Genomic DNA, 22,170 nt, shown 5'->3' with positions numbered 1-22,170 from the left:
GTATATATACATGACATCGTCCAAAATACACAAACTGTCAGAAAACAAAAAAAGGTACAACGATCCTAAACCGCTGGATCCTGATCATCCTAATTGGTGCCAGAGGGCCCCGCCCCCTGATTCGCATACTGTCCAGGGCGAGGCGACTGAGTCGTGCATGAGGGCCCCGCCCCCTGAGTCGTGCCTGGGAGTCTATCCGTGCCTGCAGCTGGTCTTCCATCTGCTGTAATGCAAGCACCACAGCTGGATGGAGCTGTTCGTAAAGAACGTGCTGGGGGTACTGAGGCACCCCTGTGGCTGCGGGTGCGGTGGCGCTCCACGTGGCGGTGGCGGAGGTGGTAGGTGAGCATGGTCACCATCGACGTCATCGTCATCGTCCACGGTGGCATCACCACCTGCCGGCTCTGGTAGCTCCTCTGGTAACTCGGCTGGGAGGTCGGCGGGGACAAACAGCAGCCCGTCCACTCCTATAAATCGAAGCCCGAGCCCAAGGAAGTCACGCGTCATGTGCATGCCGATCAGGGTCTGTCGTGTCAACCTGGTCGGCTCCACCGTGCTCCCCTTAGTGAACTGTGGGTCCTGCTGGGGAACAAGGCCCAACGAGTGGGCAATACGCGTGATGTACTCCCCCTGTACAACAGTGTGACAACCGGTAATTTACAGCTTTTAATTATGCGCAACACGGACATTAAGACGATTATAAGTATTGTTAAGACGCAAATTAACTTAATTAGACCTTTGGAGTGTCTAGGAACGTCTAACCGACTTTACAATGCGCGAATGGTGGTTTATGGGAAAACTGCTGAATGTTAAACGGTAACTAACTGAAACCGAACAAAATACCGACAACGCCGACAAATGCAAATTTTATGCATATATTTTATACATATGAATTTAGTTTTACAAATTTATCGTGCTTCGAACGTCACAAAACGCAAACGTGAACGAAAAACGCGACCGCAAGAACGCACCGGCAACGAAACGAAAGCATCGGGTAAGCGTATTACCTTCAAAACTGAAATTTTACTATATATTTTTCTTTGTAATTAAATTTTAATAATAGCAGTCGAAACCGGATCGAAAAACGGATTAAAACGACCAACGACGCGTTTTACGCGATTTAACGCAACCGACGGACGAATGCGTCAAAACTGACTTCCGACGTACATTTTACGTGTTTTCGACTTTAAATTTATACGTTACTATATTTCACGAAGATCGGGTGCGTTAACGAGATTTAGAAAGGGGATTGGGCCGCTCGGGAGACACACACGCACTAACGGGCCTTGGGCCCGGCCTACTCACAAACCCTACCTATTTAAAGGTGGTCAAACCCTAATCACCCTCATTTTTACCAGCCGCTTATCACTTTCTTTTTCCCTCTCAATCCTTTCTTGTCTGATTATACATACCAACACACAAATTAAAGAGAACATTATCCACAAATCAAACATACAGACAATACACACACATAAATCATGGCTTGATTGTCATCACAAATTCAGCCATGTTTTATATAGTTTATATACGTATATAGTTATAATAATAATGACCTAAACTAAGTCCTATCAAGATTATCATGTAGTATCATGTATTGTCAAGCATGGAGGTTAAAACCTCATTATATGGTTCACCACTACACAAACCATCATGAAGATGGTTCAGAGGGTCATGAATAACAAGAAAATAAACCTATCTAACAATGCTCAAGTGACCAAGTACACTATAACCTGAGTGTGCCAACACGACATGGAAAGGTAATCCTAAGTGTCAGAGGCTAGACGGGGCTAAGGTACTTTGATTCTAGTAAGTCACAAGAGTGTTCATAAACAAGGTTCAATGAAGGAGTGGAACTTAGTTTGGAAAGCCCAAGCTTCCATTTGTTCACATTTCACAAGTCACAAGTTCATCATATGGAAGATGATGACTTGTGCTTGTTTTCATCATTGTGAATTTGTGATTTACAATGTAAGAACCTAATTTAAATGAGTATTTGAACTCATAACTTTGATGGTAATCACCTCAACTCAAACCCACAATCATAGGCTTGATTGTGAGCTTGGTGGGCATAAGATTCCACAAAGTTATTAACGAAATATAAGCATACAAAAACATAAGAACAAAACAGAAAGTTTATTGCACATTGGACCTTAAATGTGGTGAGGGTTCACCTTAGATTACCCAAGTAATATTGTGAAAACCTTTCTAGAGGTTATCCAAGTGCTAAGAAAGAAGAAATGAGTAGAAACTAGTAATAGAAATGTGCTAGAACTCACTTAGAAGTGCTTGAACTTTCTGATTAACTTCTGAGAATTTGATGATATTTGAGAGTGATTTTGAGAGGATTAGAGTGTTTGCAAAGTGGTAAAGAGTGTAAGAAGTGTTGGTTTTATAGTTGAGGTTTAGGGTTTTGAGTTAGGTGGGTTTTTAACGCAATTAGGTGAGAAAACACAACTAACAAACACATTTCGGACCAATAAGGAGCTGAATTATAATTTTCTGCGGATCTGACCCTCTGGCGGGGTGCGACAGAAAAGGTGGGTGGCGGTCGCGAGGCGCGACGACCTTTGGCCATGTATTTTGTTCGATTTTTGTCATATTTAGCCTTTGTTGTTTCATATTCGTTACGTTTTAAGGTACAAGGTATATTATAAGATGATTCCAAGTAATCTAAGCATATAAACAAGCATATTAATCGAGGTTAAGTAATGTATGATAAGTGATCAAGTATTTTATGCACAGAGGACGATTGAGTCACGTAGTTACGTTGTTTGTTTGCAAGTTTAAACACGTTTACAAGAATCACGAATAAGGTATCAAATGTATAACGAATCAAAACTGGTACGTATAAATGAATAAGTAAGGTATAATTTGTATGAAATAGGAATTTTATTACAATCAAAGTCTCGGATTTACAATGATACAACAAAATACGAATACAAGAGGAACAAGCTTCCCAAAAATAGAAATACAAGACACACCTTCTAATAAAGAAAAGTTACGAAAAAGCAGGACGTTATATATTTGACATACACAAAATATAACATATAAATTGTATCAAATACGGTATAAAAACAACCCTTTTCAGTACTAATGTTGGAAAAAATGCGTTTCTTTGTTTACTTTTGAATTTCAGGAGCTCAAATGAACGAAAGGAACAAACTAACGACAAAACCAACATAAATACAAAGAAAGGAAGTTAACATACTATACCGACCCTCCAAGCTTCACCCCAAGAATAAAAACAACAAATCAGAAGCCCAAAACAGGGCCGTGCCTACCAGGTATGGGCCGTGCCCCAGTCAAGATTCCTTAGAGAATAAAGACAAACAGAAAAGGACAAGGGACACGGGGCCGTGTCACTTCAGCACGTGCCGTGGTCAACTCTCAGATTTACATATTTGGGTTCGTACAACAAGTACATGGGCCACGGGGCCGTGTGTGTAGAAGAGCTGACAAGAGCATTAAATGAAGACAGAGAAGATGAAGGATATGGGGCCGTGTGAGTCTCCTGTTTCCAACTATAATTATAGGTGCTTGACTCACTTGCAAACCATCCCTTGGCAAACCATTTCTCTCACTTCCACCACCACAATACCATCATCTTCTAGCACTTTAGTTAGAGTTAGAGTAGTCTCGGGATCCAAGATCAATAGTAAGAGCTTTTGTCAAACTATGGCCATGCTTGGCTAATCTCTTACATCAGTTGGTGAAGACAAAATCTTTTGTGTATTACTTTTGATTTCCAACCTTTGGTCACTTTTTAATTGGGTATGTATTAATGACTTTAATAACAAGTTTTTTTTTTTTTATATTAAAGGTGAATTTCTATTCTATCATTTTTCATGTTTTATTGATTCACTCATTTGTGTCTTTACGGTCTATATAAAGCACGTTAATTACCTGGAAGGGGGTCAGAAAGGTGGTTTGGGTAAAGTTCTTGCCTCGTTCAGTGTATAGATCATGCGAGGACCTAGTTCAAGCTTATTAGGACTTCCCTTTAGACATATAACATCAAATCAGGGGAAGTAAGAACGGCTTGTAATCCCTTATAAACAAATTACTATTAAAACTTTAAACCGGCGTTGCGGGACTGTATCCCTGCTGACTCAGACCAATATGGCCGAGGATAGCGTTGCCTCTAAAAGAGAGACATGCCACATTTTGCATTAATAACTTACTTAATTATCTTTCAATAATCCGGCCTTGCGGAACTGTATCCTTGCTGACTCATACCACTATGGCCGAGGGTAGCGTTGCCTCCAAAAGAAGGACAGTCCACTATAACTAAGATAATCTCTTAAAAAACCCAAAGTGCGGAAATCATCAAAGAATACATAAAAGATGAGTCGAAACCAAGTGATTCTTTCTTGTTATTTATTTCTTTCAATTATTTTATTTTCTTTCTTCATGTTTAAAAACCTTTTTCTCAAAATTTGGGTCGATTAGACGTTGACGATAAACCGGTATTAAAAGCACTTGTGTCCTTGGACGACCTCAGTATCTTACCATCACTACACTACGCCAAAAATGGGTACACTTGCCCTAACGTATTGTAGAGAGTGATAGTTTATATCGTGTTTTATAAATGTAAAGATTGATAAAAAGAGTAAAAAGTACTAAAAAATATATAAAAAAATCCGTACACGCTCGCACACGTCACTGACTCATATTGTATTTTGTAATTCATCATATTCGGGTCCGTATGGATGTGTAATTTTTTTATTTTTGTACCCGATTCATTTTATATACCGGTTGTAAAATAGAATTAACGAGGGTATAGAATGGAGAAGGAATGAAACATATCATTATAATTTCATTGTCCTGTTTGGTAGGCAGGAAAAGACAAAGGAATAAAATCTGTGGTTAGTGGTGGGTGGTCGTGGTATTGGTCGGTGGTGGTGGTGAATGGTGGGAAGGTGGTGATGGTGGTGGTGATGAAGGGTGAAAGAGAGAATGGAATGGAAAAAATAGGGGGAATGGAATGAATTTGGGGTGTTTAGAGGGAATGAGATCCCTTATGTGATACGTGTTTCCATTCTATTGACTAACCAAACATTCTTTTTTCATTGCCTCACAATGGTCAATTCCATTCATGCATACCAAACACTACCTATGAAATTGCATGTAGGCACACTGCCATCTAATACACGATGAATATCGTAGACTAGTTAAACTCATTGATGTCATTGTTAATTGCCTAGTTTCAATCAGGTTTTATATGATGCTCATTTTGAATCTATGGCCCGGAGAGTATCACATACATAGTCCATCATTGTATTGAAACGGTGTGCCTTGAGCTTCCTTGTCACCTGTCGCGGCCCCCGACCCACCCTGGACGGAGTCGGGGCCCGCGATGCAGATTTCAGTGGTACCCGTGGTATTTAATTTATGCGACAGCGGAAGTCTTTTTACAACAGGATCTTTTCACCGGAAAATGCTCGTTTAATATATTACACAAAGTTTAAGGGATAAATCCCATAATTTACAATAAGTTGATTTCACACATAAATCTTTATTTTCCAAAACATGTTTTATTCATTTATTTACACTGAGCCACTTCTCTGAGCTTGATAGTGCTTTACTGCACTTTTCCTGGATCACACAGATCACCTGAAACATGTTTGAAAAATAGTTTTGTCAGCGGGGAAATACTGAGTGAATCATTCCATTTTCTAAAACGACCCGTTAGTTATAAATCACAGTATTAAGAGCGATTACAATGTTTCTATCAACCAATTATCAAGAATGGGTATTTGTCACTCGACCGGATCTGTGACTGTGGTCATATCACTATTGGTCCCGTTGCCCTAATAGTGACGGTTTACTCACACAGAGTAATAATCACTCACATAGAGTAATATTCACTCACATAGAGTGATAATAATAGTAATGTGCACAATACCCCACATACCAGCTGTAATTTGGTGATTACAAAGACTTAATCCCTGTAATTATAACCTTGAAAATAATTTGAGGTATTGTAATACTTACTCACAAACTGTGAGAAAACAGTTTATAAAAGAGGAATGACTCACATTGCAGATTAACGAGCAATAGATATAAGCCTACTGATTAGCCTTGATTACACCTAGTTTAACACAATGCACACACAGACAGGTTAGTAACTAATACAGCAGTTACGACAATTCACGAGATTAAACCTTCACAACGATTAATCAGTGCAATACTCGATAATTCAATCGGATTCACAACGAATAACAGAGCATAGTCCGAATTCGAACAGCACTCTAATATTCAAGTTGAAATCACGACGATTAATCAAAGTACAAGCTCAATTGAGCAGCACCTGGACTATCGTTGGATAGTTATAATCGATCGGACGTTGAATCGTAATAGCGATCGAGTTATTACCCTGATTGCGGCAGCGTTTCGTGATCGTGTGTGTTTTGTGTGAACGATATTTGCTATAACTCAGAGCTCAATTAGAATTTGGACGTCGAAGTAAAGCACAGAACTAAGTCCCACGACCCTCTATTTATAGCTGGAATTTGGCCTCCCTCGCGCCACGCGAAGAAGACCTGTGTACCCGTCGCGTGGCGCGACGGGTCTATTTCGTAGCTTAGGTTGTTTCGTGTCCCAGTAGCTTGGATGAGTTGTTACTCAAACGAATTTTACTTCTCCAGCAAGTATTTCAAGATAAATATCCAATAGGGTTTAACCCCCCTGAGTTTTAGGGGCCCTGATCCTGATTCCGATTGTTACGAAAATTTTAGGGTTAGTGCAGAATTATTTGGGTTTCTCAATTAGGGTTTCCTTAATAGCTAATTACTATCCGAATTATGGATTTTAGTGACAGTTGTTACATCCTCCCCACCTTAAGAAAAATCTCGTCCTCGAGATTTATTGGAATAAATGAGGATATTTGCGCTTCATTTCTGATTCTAGCTCCCAAGTGTATTCTGGTCCTCTCCTGGAGTTCCATTTGACTTTAACCAACACCAGTCGTTTGTGTTTAAGAAACTTGATTTTTCTATCTTCGATCTGTTGTGGTTTCTCTATAAACTTTAACTTTTCGTTCACCTCTACATCTTGAAGAGGTACTACCAGGGACTCATCTGATAGATATTTCTTGAGATTGGATACATGAAATACATCATGCACTCCGGCTAATTCTTCTGGTAGCTGTAAACGATAAGCTACTGGTCCTATTCGTTGAATTACGGGGAATGGTCCAACGTATCTTGGATTTAGCTTTCCTTTCTTACCGAATCGTACTACTCCTTTCCAAGGAGAAACTTTTAAAAGTACTTTATCTCCTACTTGGAATTCGAGCGGCTTGCGACGATTGTCTGCATAGCTCTTTTGACGATCTCTGGCTGTTTTTAATCTTTCCTTGATCTGAGTTATCTTGTCAGTAGTTTCTTGTACAATCTCGCGTCCTGATAATTGACTTTCTCCGATTTCTGCCCAGCATACTGGAGTTCTGCACTTACGTCCGTACAATGCTTCGAATGGTGCAGCTTTGATACTTGAATGATAACTATTGTTATAGGAGAATTCAATTAATGGCAAATGGCTATCCCAATTACCACCAAAGTCAATTACACATGCTCGGAGCATGTCTTCTAGCGTTTGTATTGTCCTTTCACTCTGTCCGTCTGTTTGTGGATGATAAGCAGTACTTAGATTTAGTCGAGTTCCCATTGCTTTCTGAAAACTTGTCCAGAAATGAGATGTAAAACGACTATCTCTATCCGATACAATGGAGAGCGGGACTCCATGTAGGGATACTACCTCGTCCACGTAGAGTTGTGCTAACCTTTCCATGCTAAAGGTTTCTTTCATTGGTAGGAAATGAGCTGACTTGGTTAATCGGTCTACAATTACCCAAATCGCATCATTACCCCTTTTGGTTTTGGGTAACTTGGTAACAAAATCCATTGTTATGAGTTCCCATTTCCATATAGGCATTTCTAATTGTTGTAGTAGTCCTGAAGGTTTCTGGTGTTCAGCTTTAACTTGTGAACAAGTTAAGCACTTGGATACGTATTCGGCTATATCCTTTTTCATTCCTATCCACCAGAAATTATTCCTTAAATCTTGGTACATCTTATTGTTTCCTGGGTGCATGGTATACCTAGATTTATGAGCTTCTTCTAAAATTTTATTTCTTAACTCTCCTTGCTTAGGTACCCAAATTCGTTTCTTATGGAATTTCCAAATTCCATCATTTCCTTGTTCTAATTCTTTTAGGTAACCTTTCATTCCTTCAGCATCGTCTTGGATTGCTGTTTTCTGAACTTCTTTAATTTGTGCCATTAAATCTACTTGTAGATTTAACCTCAGAGCACGGACTCGTTTCTGTTTCTTATGGTACTTACGACTTAAGGCATCTGCAACTACATTTGCCTTTCCTTCGTGATATTGGATATCACAGTCGTAATCACTTAGCATCTCCATCCATCTTCTTTGCCTCATGTTTAATTCTTTTTGCCCAAATATATATTTTAAACTTTTATGATCTGTATAGACAGTAAACTTACTTCCGTACAGATAATGTCTCCAGATCTTAAGGGCAAAAATTATGGCTCCTAATTCTAGATCATGAGTCGTATAATTTTCTTCGTGTTTTTTCAATTGTTTAGAAGCATACGCAATTACCTTCTTGCGTTGCATTAACACACATCCATAGCCTAATTTTGAAGCATCACAATATACTTCAAAATCTTCTGTTCCTTCGGGTAAAGCTAAGATTGGTGCATTCGTCAACCTATGCTTTAAAATCTTAAAGGCTTCTTCTTGTCTAGGTCCCCATTCAAACTTAGCAGCTTTGCAGGTTAACTTAGTTAATGGTACGGCTATCTTAGAAAAATCTTTGATAAATCGTCTATAGTATCCAGCTAAGCCTAGAAAACTTCTTATCTCCATTGCTGTTTGTGGGACTTTCCATTTCGTAATGGCTTCTATCTTAGCAGGGTCTACATGGATACCTTCATGATTTACCACATGACCTAGGAATTGTACTTCTTGCAGCCAAAATTCACACTTTGAGAATTTGGCATAAAGCCTTTCTTTTCTTAACAGAGTTAAGAGAACGTGTAAATGCTCACAATGTTCCTTTTGGCTTTTGGAGTAAATAAGTATATCGTCGATGAAAACGATTACAAATTTATCCAAATATGGTTTACAGATGCGATTCATCATGTCCATGAATGCTGCTGGGGCATTCGTTAATCCAAAGGGCATGACTGTAAACTCATAATGACCATACCTAGTTCTGAAAGCAGTTTTAGGTATGTCCTCTTCTTGTACTTTCAACTGATGGTATCCGGATCTTAAATCTATCTTTGAGAAATACCTAGCTCCTTGTAGTTGATCAAAAAGATCATCAATCCTAGGTAGTGGGTATCGATTCTTAATCGTAACCTTATTCAATTCTCTATAATCGATACACATTCTCATCGATCCATCTTTCTTTTTCACAAACAGTACCGGTGCACCCCAAGGGGATGAACTCGGTTGTATGAATCCTTTGCTTAATAATTCATCTAATTGCTTTTTCAATTCTAACATTTCGGTAGGTGCTAATCTATAAGGTGCTTTAGCTATTGGTGCAGTACCTGGAATTAAATGAATTCTAAATTCTACTTCTCTATCAGGTGGTAATCCAGGTAACTCTTCTGGAAAAACGTCTGGGTATTCTGAGACTACGGGGATGTCCTGGAGTTCCTTATCTTTAGTGTTAATGATTACGGAAATCATATACACCATTTCCTGTTTTCTTGAATAGCTAGCCAATTTCATTACTGATATGAATTTCAATGGCTTTCGAGGTTTATTTCCAGTAATCAAGATTACTTCTCCTGTAGGGGTTTGAATTTCTACTGCATTTTTGTCACATAGGATTCGTGCATGGTTGGCTATTAACCAATCCATTCCTAATACTACATCGAATCCTGCTAAATTCATTGGTAGCAAATTTGCAGAAAACTTATGGCCTAATAGTTCTATTTTTCCTTCGTGCCAGATTTTATCTATGTTCACAGAATTTCCTTCTGCGGTTTCAACTGTGAAAATTTGCCTAAGAGTGGTTAAAGGTAACTTAAGAGCTTGACAAAATGAAGTATTAATAAAACTTTGGTTTGCACCAGAGTCAAATAATACTTTTGCAAATACGTCATGTACTAGGAACGTACCGGCTATCACATCTGGAATGAGTTCGGCCTCTTGAGTGGTTAGCTGGAATGCTCGCGCATTTCTCTTGGTTGTTCCTTCAGCTGGTTTGGCTTGATTAACTACAGGTTTAGCTAACTTAGGACATTCAGATTGAAAGTGTCCCCGTTCTCTGCAGTTATAACAAACTCTTGTTTTCTTCCTGCAGTCTTCTTCTCGATGTCCTTTCATTTTGCAAAAATTGCAAACCATGTTGCATTGTCCATAATGCTTCTTTTTGCAAATTTTACAGAAAGGAGATGATGAGGATTGCCCTGTTCCTCTTTTCTTGGTATTACCCGCACGAAATCCTTGGGTAATCTTTTGAGCTAATTCCTTCTTGCGATCTTCCTCTCTTGTGCGTACCAATTCATCTGTTAGGGTATTAGCTAATTCTACCGCATCGTCAATAGTACGAGGTCTCGCAGCTTTAACGATGTTTCGTATTTCACTAATTAACCCCCAGATGTAACGAGAGATAAGTACCGGTTCTGGCGAAGCCAGTGATGGCACTACCCTTGCGTATTCAAAGAATGTCGAAGTATAGCCCCGGCAATCTACACCTAGCATACGATGACTCAGGAACTTGTTTGCCATCTGTTCCTTCTCGTATTCGGGACAGAATTTTCTTTCTACCAAACTCTTAAATTCTTCCCAACCTATGGCGTAGGCTATCCTTCTTCCTTTTGCCTGGAGGACCGTGTTCCACCATTCGAGTGCTCCTTCTTTGAACAGATTTGATGCATACATCACTTGATCCTCTTCAGCACATTTACTTATTGCAATTACTGCCTCGGTTTTCTCTAACCAACGCAGTGTTGCAGTTGCCCCTTCGTTACCTGCAAATTCAGCGGGTTTGCAAGCAAGAAATTCTTTGTAAGTGCAACCAGGTGTTGCAGCTTTCATTCTTTTAGGGAGTGGGGCCTGTTGCGGATCATGATTGTCATGATTGCCGCCTCCATTTATGCTGTTACTGCCGTTATCTTCTGGAATACGTTTACTAGGAATTAATTGTGGTTCGGCAGGTTTCTGAACAGCAGCTACAATTTCTGGAATAGCATGAGCTATCCCTTGGGCGATAAAGTGCTCGATATCTTGTCGAGTTATATATTGATCTTCCTGTTCTTGCTCAGATTGATTTACTTCATTAATTGGTTCATTATTAGCGTTTTCCATCTGCTAATTGGTAAAAATTATTAGTGTCTAGCTTATCAATGACAAAATTCACATAGATAAACACATAGATTATCACAACATACAAGCATAACCAAAATTGTCGATTTCTCGACTTTTACTTTGTTATGGTATATTGTATATGCATCCATACACACCGTATTTTACAGAGTTTTATTGCCCATTTTACAGAATTTTAAGTTACTATCATACAATACGTCTTTCTGTGGGTTAATTGACTGTTCTAGTAACGATGCTCCCTCTCATCGTACTTCCAAGTTAGATGCTCCCCCATTTCCCTGATCCTATTACCTGTACCTATCAGTTCTTCACCGAACTGACGGAGTTCAGCTAGGTTTTCATTACTCATGGGAGGATTTGGGAGTGGTTCTGGGTCAAATTGTGGAAGGAAACTATAAGGACTGTTGACTATGTTTTGGAATTGCCAGTCATTGGTCCACCATTCCTCCATTTGGCCTAATGGTCTGGTATGAACTAGTGGGTCTGGAATAGCTGGTCCTAGGTTTAGTGGGAATTGCACTGTAGCCGGGTAAGAGAAGAGATTATCGTTGATAGGCTCTAAAACATCACAATTTTCCAGTAGGCGATCTATTTCGTCTTGGAACGTGATTTCCTCAGACTGTTTAGAGCTTTCACCAATCTCTATTCCCTTTTGTTTCAGATCTATTCCTATTTCCTTTTCGGGTGGTTTTGAACTTTCTCCAGTTTCTATTTCCTTTCCCTTGCTCACGTTCACAGGATTTTCTATTTTAGGGAGTCTCCTAGTGGCAGGTTTCCTACGGCGTACTTTCCTCCATCCTACGTATCTTCTCTTCTTTTTAGGTTTGGCTTTTTCCAGCGGTGGAGCTTTGAATTCCACAGGTTCTTCTATGTCAGCAATGTAACCAGTAAAGTCATGCGAGACTTCGATAGGCACTGGATATAAGTTGAGATTCTGGAAGGCTTCCGACATCTCATTCATGCTGCATAGCATATATGCAAAAGGCAATGTTAAAACTTTGGAACAAAGTTTAACAAACAAACACTGAAGTTTTATTGCGTATTACTTTTTGTACAGAAATAACGGAAATAAACACACTGGGATTTTATTTATTTACGGAATTGTGATTTCTCTTACTAGACCCAACTTATCGGATATTTAGAGATTAACATTTTCTGCTACAGTAGCTAGCATATAGAGATTTGCCCATTTCTTGTCTATTTTATCTTCCCAAGGTGCACTATTACCCAATTCTTGAACTTCTGGGTTAAACCTAACTCTCTTAGTTCGGGGTTTCTTTTTCTCCTGACTCTTTTTAAGTATCGAATCCCTTTTCTCTGGGGAAAGAGGATTCTCATAGTTTGCCTTGCGGACAAATATTCCTTCTTCTAAGTTTACTGGGTTTTTAGAAGAAGATGCCACATCTAGTTTGTGGTAGATAACAGACAGCTTTTGTTTACCCATACTGTAACTAAAATAACCAGTTAATACAACATATAATCACCGAATAACAATTAGTAAAATTAAGCATTTGGACAAAATACTTAATTTAGGCTTTATCAGTGGCTCGATCAGTGGCTCAATTTAATTATTAGCTCTGATACCACCTTCTGTCGCGGCCCTCGACCCACCCTGGACGGAGTCGGGGCCCGCGATGCAGATTTCAGTGGTACCCGTGGTATTTAATTTATGCGACAGCGGAAGTCTTTTTACAACAAGATCTTTTCACCGGAAAATGCTCGTTTAATATATTACACAAAGTTTAAGGGATAAATCCCATAATTTACAATAAGTTGATTTCACACAGAAATCTTTATTTTCCAAAACATGTTTTATTCATTTATTTACACTGAGCCACTTCTCTGAGCTTGATAGTGCTTTACTGCACTTTTCCTGGATCACACAGATCACCTGAAACATGTTTGAAAAATAGTTTTGTCAGCGGGGAAATACTGAGTGAATCATTCCATTTTCTAAAACGACCCGTTAGTTATAAATCACAGTATTAAGAGCGATTACAATGTTTCTATCAACCAATTATCAAGAATGGGTATTTGTCACTCGACCGGATCTGTGACTGTGGTCATATCACTATTGGTCCCGTTGCCCTAATAGTGACGGTTTACTCACACAGAGTAATAATCACTCACATAGAGTAATATTCACTCACATAGAGTGATAATAATAGTAATGTGCACAATACCCCACATACCAGCTGTAATTTGGTGATTACAAAGACTTAATCCCTGTAATTATAACCTTGAAAATAATTTGAGGTATTGTAATACTTACTCACAAACTGTGAGAAAACAGTTTATAAAAGAGGAATGACTCACATTGCAGATTAACGAGCAATAGATATAAGCCTACTGATTAGCCTTGATTACACCTAGTTTAACACAATGCACACACAGACAGGTTAGTAACTAATACAGCAGTTACGACAATTCACGAGATTAAACCTTCACAACGATTAATCAGTGCAATACTCGATAATTCAATCGGATTCACAACGAATAACAGAGCATAGTCCGAATTCGAACAGCACTCTAATATTCAAGTTGAAATCACGACGATTAATCAAAGTACAAGCTCAATTGAGCAGCACATGGACTATCGTTGGATAGTTATAATCGATCGGACGTTGAATCGTAATAGCGATCGAGTTATTACCCTGATTGCGGCAGCGTTTGTGATCGTGTGTGTTTTGTGTGAACGATATTTGCTATAACTCAGAGCTCAATTAGAATTTGGACGTCGAAGTAAAGCACAGAACTAAGTCCCACGACCCTCTATTTATAGCTGGAATTTGGCCTCCCTCGCGCCACGCGAAGAAGACCTGTGTACCCGTCGCGTGGCGCGACGGGTCTATTTCGTAGCTTAGGTTGTTTCGTGTCCCAGTAGCTTGGATGTGTTGTTACTCAAACGAATTTTACTTCTCCAGCAAGTATTTCAAGATAAATATCCAATAGGGTTTAACCCCCCTGAGTTTTAGGGGCCCTGATCCTGATTCCGATTGTTACGACAATTTTAGGGTTAGTGCAGAATTATTTGGGTTTCTCAATTAGGGTTTCCTTAATAGCTAATTACTATCCGAATTATGGATTTTAGTGACAGTTGTTACATCACCTATCGTTGATGCAACTCCTATACCATACTAATTGTTTAGGTATGAGAAAATATAATAGTTCCTAAAAATGACTGTCAGCTTTCAATAAAACAAAGAAATTGTACGGTGAACATGTTAGGACATTAAGTTCCGTGTTAAACTAGCGGAATCTATATGGTTCTATTCGTGTGGGATCACTCAAAAACAATTTTCACAGTTGTCGTAGAAGAATCAGCATCGTTTTTACCTCTAATGGTCTGAGGGCTCTTAGCAATCGAGTGAGCGGAGCCTCCAACGTCGGAACCACTCATGTTAATATCAATGTCGATTGATCATGGTTAGTGTCAAACTAACGGACATCCCTAAAAAGACTCAATACATGAAAAAACCTAGTCCCATCAATCTCTTGTGTTTTTTTGTGAAGACTCCCTAGAGATGGTTGTTCACCTGTTCTCGGATTGCACCTCGGAGGTTTGGCACCAGTTTGGTGTTTGGTGCAAAGTTCCGCCAATATAAGCATTTCCATTTAGAGATCTTATGGAGTTTCACTAGGGTTCAAGGTTGGATAAGAAACAAGAAGAGACAGTTCACGGTTTGGCCATCGTTATGTGTTTGAGTATTTGGAAAGCTAGAAACGAAAATGTTTTTTTTCTAACACCGGTCGAAACATTATCGATATCATTGGGGATATAAAACCTTTTAGTTTAGGGTTTTTTTTTTGTTTTTTTTTTTTTGCAAAACTTTGGTTACTTGGTTGACTCAATATAGTTTTTATTCGTGCCAAACAGTTGCCTAGCACTCGCTCATTGGTACAAACAAATTATTGTTTTGCCCCGACTCTAAATTACATGCTTGCCATGGTTTTACTTTTTATTTTAACAAACTATGTTAGTGTTTAAGTTTAATTGGTTGACTCGATATATTTTTTTTATTGAGATCGTATTATAAGTAATATGTACAAATAACCGAAATACAAACATACATATTATGAAACTAAGAAATATTCGGCTTAGCGCCCCGCAACACGGACGGAACTAATTTAACTACACAAGGCATGTTTTGCCTAATTTATATTGACAAAAAGTTGAAGGGTGCATAAAGACTTATATTATTTTTGAATAAAATGAAATGTAAAAAAAAAAAAAAAACAAACAAAATTTACTATACATAAATTTACCAAATGGGGGAATCGTGCCAGACAACTATACATACATTTACCAAATGGGGGAATAGTGCCAGACAGCTTCCTGACACTCCCCCACTGGACCAAACAGTTTATTATTTTTTATTCATTTAAAATTATCGTTTTGCCCCCAGCTCAATATAAAATTACGCTTTCGTCCCCATCTCAGAATTACGATTTTGCTCTCAATTCAAAATTACGATTTTGGCTGACACTCCCCCATTGGACCAACCAGTTTATTATTTTATATCCATTTTAAAATTACGTTTTTGCCCCTCTTTAAAATTACGTTTTTGCCCCCAGCTCAAAATAAAATTACGCTTTTGTCCCCAGCTAAAAATTACGATTTTTCCCTCGATTCAAAAAAAATTGTGGTTTTGCCCTCAGCTCAGAATTCCCTTTTCGTCTCGAGTTCAAAAAAATTTTGTTTTTGCCCCCAGCTAAAATTACGATCTTGCCCCCTGTTCAAAAATGTGATTTTCCCCGTTTAAAAAATTATGATTTCGTTCTCAGTTCAAAATTACGTTTTTTCCCCGGTTCAAAATAAAATTATGTTTTTGCCCCCAACTCAAAATTACGATTTTGCCCTCGGTTAAAAATAAAATTATGGTTTTGCCTCCAGTTTAAAATTACGATTGTGCCCTTAGTTTAAATTTATATTACGCTGTTACCCCAAGTTCAAAATTACGAACTTGACCCTGTGAAAATTTATAATTTTGCCCCGGATTCAAATTTACAGTACTACCATCACTTTAACTTTTGGCAAATTACGATTTTACCTCGTCAAAAAAATACAACGTTCCCTCAGTTAAAAATTACAATATTGCCATAGTTTTAGTTTTTTTATCAAAACTATAAAAGTGTTGTTTTAATTAGTTGACTCGATTTAATTGTTTTCCGTATCAATGAGCTACCTAACACTCGCTCATTATTCGGCCATCGCCCCGCAACGCGGGCGGGGCATCAACTAGTTTCCAACATATACAAAAACCAAGTGGGGGAATAGTGCCAGGCAGGCAGCTGCCTGGCACTCCCCTATTGGACCAACACGTTTATTGTTTTATATCCATTTTAAAATTACGTTTTTGTTCCCAGCTCAAAATAAAATTACGTTTTCGCCCCAGCTCAAAATAAAATTACGTTTTTGCCCTCATCTCAAAATTACGATCTTGCCCTCAATTCAAAATTACGACTTTGTCTAGCACTCTCCCATTGGACCAACCAGTTTATTATTTTATATTCATTCTAAAATCACGTTTTTGTCCCTCTCTAAAATTACGGTTTTGCCCCCAGCTCAAAATAAAATTACGCTTTTGTCCCCAGCTCAAAATTGCGATTTTTCCCTCCATTCAAAATAAAATTGTGGTTTTGCCCTCAGCTCAGAATTAGCTTTTCACTCCCAGTTTACAATAAAATTTTGTTTTTCCCCCCACTTAAAAATTACGATTTTGCCCTCTGTTCAAAAATGTGATTTTTCCCCGTTTAAAAATTGTGATTTCGCCCTCAATTCAAAATTACGTTTTTTCCTCAGTTCAAAAGAAAATTATGTTTTTGCCCCCACCTCAAAATTACGATTTTTCCCTCGATTCAAAATAAAATTGTGCTTTTGCCCTTAGTGCAAATTTATATTACGTTGTTACCCCCAAGTTAAAAATTATGAATTTGCCCCTGTGAAAGTTTACAATTTTGCCTCAGGTTCAAATTTACAGTACTACCATTACTTTATCTTTTGTCAAATTACGATTTTATCACAGTCAAAAAATACAACTTTCCCTGAGTTAAAAATTACAATATTGCCATTGTTTTAGTTTTTTTTTTTTATCAAAACTATAAAAGTGTTTTGTTTTAATTGGTTGACTCGATTTAATTGTTTCCCGTATCAATGAGCTGACTAACACTCGCTCATTATTCGGTTATCGCCCCGCAACGCGTGCGGGGCACCACACTGGTATTTATACAAATGCCATGGGATGACACGGCAACCAAGCCTTTCCCGCGAGTAACTCATCCATTCTTCCTTCCACTACGTCCGTAAGCAAATAAATAATCTCCTTCGTATTTACAATAAACTTCCCCTCCGTTTGTTTTTCGTTAAACAATGTCCGCATCGCAACGGATGAACGCCGGCGAAACTATAGATTCCGTCAAACTATACAACGATCTCTGCTACGATCTATCATCTCTCCAAGACCTCGCCTGCCGCGGCGCCTGGCGATCCATTCTCGATAAAGTAGCTCAAGCACGTTCCAGATCTCTGCTATCTAAACCTCATGAACATCTTGTTTATTTGTCTTATAATGCTATAGCTCTCACCAAACTACGTCGTTTCTCTGAAGCCGTTGCTGAGCTAGATCTAGTCGAAAAAGGTCTTGATAACATTTACAGGTAATTTTGTTCGGTTTTAAATATAGAGACGGTTCGGTTCGGTTTTAGGTTAACCGAACCACAATTTTTGGTTTATCGGTTATGGCTTCGATTATGTTCATTCGGTTCGGTTAAGTCAGTTAATTCGGTTATTTTCTCACCTCTATTTACAGGTATGAAACTTATCCGCATCATTATCCTAACTGTCATGGATCTATGGCGCCGTTCGTGCTCCGTTGGTTACATGCTGAACTGCCTGCTAGGTTAGGTAAGCGTCAGGAGACTCTAGATAGGTTCTATATGTTGTTAGAGTTTATTAAGGAGAAGTTGAGTAAGAATTTGGCGGATGAGGCGCGTCAGGTGTGGCGAAAGCGCGAGTGTTTGGTGATTAATTCGATAATAAGTCATCATCTGAGTTATAAGGAGTTTGGTGTGTGTTTGGAGTTGATGAAGGATTTGGTTAACCGTGAGTTGAGTCCAGTTGCGAGAGCGGTTTTGATGTCGAAGCTAGGGTATGTTCAGATGCAGTTTGGGGATTTGGAAGGTGCGAAGGGGACGTTCGGTGTGATTGAGGGGATTGTGAGGGAAATGAAAGGGGAGATTGAGATTGAGATGGCGAATCTTGTGAATAGGAATAAGGCGTTGGTGTTTATGGTTGAGAAGGATTATGCGTCGGCGGTTAGGGAGTATCAGACGTGTATTGATAGAGATGGTGAGGATGTGGTTGCGATTAATAATAAGGCGCTTTGTTTGATGTATATGCGTGATTTGTCAGATTCTATTAAGGTGATGGAAAATGCTTTGGAGAGGATACCGACGATTGCGTTAAATGAGACGTTTGTGGTGAATTTGTGTAGTATGTATGAGTTGGCTTATGTTAATCACTCGGATATTAAGAAAACGCTTGGTACTTGGATTGCTCGTGTTGCGCCTGATGATTTTGATACTTCGTGCACTCGAATATGAGGTACTTACATTCTTTCTTTCTTTGGCCAATACATTTAAGAAAGATCCTTTATCTCACATGCAATCTCTCTTGATTTCTTTAGCATTTTAGGAGCAACTCGAATTCCTGAATAAAAGTTAGTGGTTTCAGGAGGAAGTACTGCATAGAAACTTACATTTGGAAGTTACAAAAGATGTTGTAAGAACCAAGAGGGTGGATAGGTTATTGTATTTTGTTAAAACACATTTGGCAAAATATCTGTTTGTTAACAATATATTAGTTTTGAATGACTTATGGTTTAACAATGACAATATTATTTTATACATCTTACAAATCACAGCTAAGGATAATATTAATATATCCAACACACAATGCATGTTTTGGGTTGATTTAGATTGAAATAAAGAAACCTGTATAATTAAACAGGACTGTAGGAAAGTGAGAACTGGACTGGTGATGAGCATTAATAAGATGGCAAAAGGTTAGTTCCTAATTCATTTGAAAAGGGTGCTTTTATATATCAGTTCTTTTTGCAAAATCAGAGAACTCTCCAAAATGTGAAAGTTCTCCAAATGTAAGATTGAGGCTCTAGAAACACCTAGAAAGAGATTTCTAACTAGGGCAAAGATGAAAGAAATAAACTCAAAACCTTATTCACAAAGAAGAGAAGATTATCCGAGAAGAGGTAGTTTGGCTGGTTTTGACGAAAATCTTTGTCCGAATCACTAACTATGGTTTCAAAAAACGACAAATCAAATCGGCCGGATGGGTTAGGCTGACCAACCAAAACCGGACAAAACGATTTGGTTTGGGTTGGGTTGGGTTAATTGTTTGAACCGGTTTTCTTTCTTAAATTTAAAATCTGCAGTTTGTGTTAAGTCTTAGTAAATGACAGAGATGAATGTTATACATATGGATAACTACATATTCAAAAAATGAAAATTAAAATTAAAATAATAAAGGTGAACGCCTGGTTTGGTTTACACACTCGGTTCCTAGTTCCAAACTCTGAATCAAACTGTTAAACCCTGTTTATTAAACCGTGAAACGAACTGTATAAGTCTTGCACCTGCTGATTTGCTTCAGTTTGGTCACTATCAGTCTCAGTGGCTTACGCACACTCCAATATTTGAGGAATAAAAATATAAATCAGTGTGTTCTCTTACTTAGTTAGACCCCTTAAAATCTATGTTTAACCCAAAACATCCCATATTCTTACATTAAAAGTCCAAATACACCTATAACTAAGTCTCTAGGGAGTATTACCCTCTCTAGCTACTCCCTAGCCATTTTGGAAATGGTGCTACAATGTTAAGGTTGTTTGCTTGTGTGTTGTCTGTTTTTTTGTAGCTGAGGGTCTTTCTGGAAGCAACCTCTCGATCCCCATGGATAGAGAGAGGTAAGGTTTGTCTACATCCCACTAGAATATACTGGGTATTTGTTGTCGTTTGTTCCAAGACAATTAGGTTTTTTTAGCATAATGGCTAATACCATTTGTGTGCGCGCTTGTGCGCATATGAACATAATCCAGTAGAAGGGTGGATAGCTGAAAGTATCTTAAACATGCAAAGGGTTAATGTCATAACTATATTTTCTGTACAATTTTCTTGTTGATGGTAGACTAAAGTTATGTTTATTCGATATAGGTTTGGCTTATCACTACGATGCTGTTTTTTCACAAGTCGAAATTGCTGTTAGAAGTTAGATCAAATAATGCCTTCAACATTCAACTAAGATTGTGAATTTTAGAGGATATCTAGTGAATAAGTGTTGAATTGCTGGTTTTTTATTTATTTTATGATATGTCAGCTCCAAAATCAGTAAGAGCATGATAACCATGTCTGCTTGTTTATAGTATACTTTCTTATACATTTTTTTTATGTCAGCTCTATTTTTTTTTTATAAAGGTTTTTTGTTTATCTTCTACCCTTTTCTTTCCTTATCAACTGAGTAGAAGATGAGGATGTTTATCATTAAATGTTGTCGGTGCATACTTACATCAAAGACATCTTGGTTCTAAAAAATGTACGCTTCATGCAGATGCGCATGATGGGATGCTGATAACACATCAAGTGTAGCGATTCGTTGAGATTCCCTTATGCGACATTGATGTGGCGAAATCGCATAATGTGACCCATCGCATGATGCGGTCTGTTGCGCGCAATATGAACTGGGTTGGATTTTTGAGCTCCCAGACCTTTGATTCTTTGAAACATTAGGGAGTGTTGAGTTGCATGTTCATGGAGGTGTTGAGTTGCAGGTAAGAAAAAAGAAGGGAAAAAGGAAGAGACTAGGTGAGATCAGATTGTGCGTGCATTGGTGGAATCAGAACATTTAACTGCAGGGTCACATTAGAATTCTGCAATGATTTACTTTTGAATTTGTTATGTGTGGTCGGGGTGCTCAGTCCCCTGCCTTCGGGTACCCCCTACCTGCAGACCAAACGCTGTCGCCAGACGGAGGGAGGGGGGTGTCACTAAATCGGGTAATGGATGGACCAAGTGATGTCGCGTAATGGGATTGGCGGGGACTTAGAGTATGTGGGTTGAACACCTCCCCCCCCCCCCCTCCAAACCCCAAGGCTAGTGGGTGTGGTATAAGGCCCCTAGGGGTTTTATCACGCCACTTCGGCGTCACGTTGGCTTCATGTCACATAGGGGGCTTTAAAGCCCATCCCTTTAACTTGCATGCATTGGTTTAAAGCCCCCTTCATTATTATCTAATTATTAATTTTTTTATTTTGTATTTTTTTAATTTATATACCATGTTTATTTAAAACAAAATTAAAAAAAAACATTATATCACTAAAATAAATAAAAGATTACAAACTACTTAAAAATAAAAACTACAAAGTTACTTAAAAAACAACCGGCTTAAAAATAAAAATAAAAACCTACTAAAAAACTACATGTATTTTGTTTGGATTTTTGCTTTACGAGCCTCTAAAATGACTCGGTCCTCCTCCGGTAGGTGGGTCAAGTCTTTCTCGAGAAACTTCATATCTTTCTCGATTTGTTCTCCATTTTAAGTTCATGTTCCTTTTCCTTGATCGAGAGAAGCCGAATGAGTCTATCATCGAACTCGTCCAACCTTGTTGGGCTTTCCGATGGCGTCGAAGAGGAGGTGTCTCGTGCTCGTGTTGCCGCCTTGCTTCTATCCCTTTCCCTTGGTCGTGGCAGCTCTTGCGGTTCCTCGAAATGCAATATATCCAAGTCGTC

The 22,170-nt window shown here is 38.5% G+C and overlaps 1 protein-coding gene across 8 annotated transcripts; it reads left to right on the top strand.

Annotated features, from left to right (window-relative positions):
* The first annotated feature begins 17,626 nt into the window (after nt 1–17,626).
* On the top strand, nt 17,627–21,648 carry LOC110910923 (trafficking protein particle complex subunit 12). 8 transcript variants are annotated; one of them, XR_002576583.2, is made up of 5 exons: nt 17,627–18,027; nt 18,180–18,973; nt 19,379–19,433; nt 20,303–20,351; nt 20,599–20,837. XR_002576583.2 is itself a non-coding variant. In XM_022155501.2 (3 exons), exons 1-2 carry the CDS (start codon nt 17,741–17,743, stop codon nt 18,970–18,972), a joined length of 1,080 nt encoding a protein of 359 aa, XP_022011193.1. In that variant the 5' UTR covers nt 17,627–17,740; the 3' UTR covers nt 18,973; nt 20,993–21,648. The 8 variants fall into 8 exon arrangements, 4 of the variants coding, with proteins under 4 accessions (XP_022011193.1, XP_022011194.1, XP_022011195.1 ...); XR_002576585.2 differs by having other exon boundaries at nt 20,303–20,356; XR_002576584.2 differs by lacking the exon at nt 19,379–19,433.
* Nucleotides 21,649–22,170: the final 522 nt, after the last annotated feature.

Source organism: Helianthus annuus, chromosome 15 (assembly GCF_002127325.2).
Source record: "Helianthus annuus cultivar XRQ/B chromosome 15, HanXRQr2.0-SUNRISE, whole genome shotgun sequence".
Taxonomy (NCBI): Eukaryota; Viridiplantae; Streptophyta; class Magnoliopsida; order Asterales; family Asteraceae; genus Helianthus; species Helianthus annuus.
The sequence above is the reverse complement of the archived record's forward strand: the minus strand, read 5'-3'. Positions and strand labels throughout refer to the sequence as shown.

What these genes read in the sequence shown, in the direction of transcription:
- LOC110910923 (XM_022155501.2), top strand. Translation starts at nt 17,741, where the DNA reads ATGTCCGCATCGCAACGGATGAACGCCGGCGAAACTATAGATTCCGTC. An exon ending in GGTCTTGATAACATTTACAG is followed by an intron (nt 18,028 to 18,179) that starts GTAATTTTGTTC and finishes CTCTATTTACAG; the next exon opens with GTATGAAACTTATCCGCATC.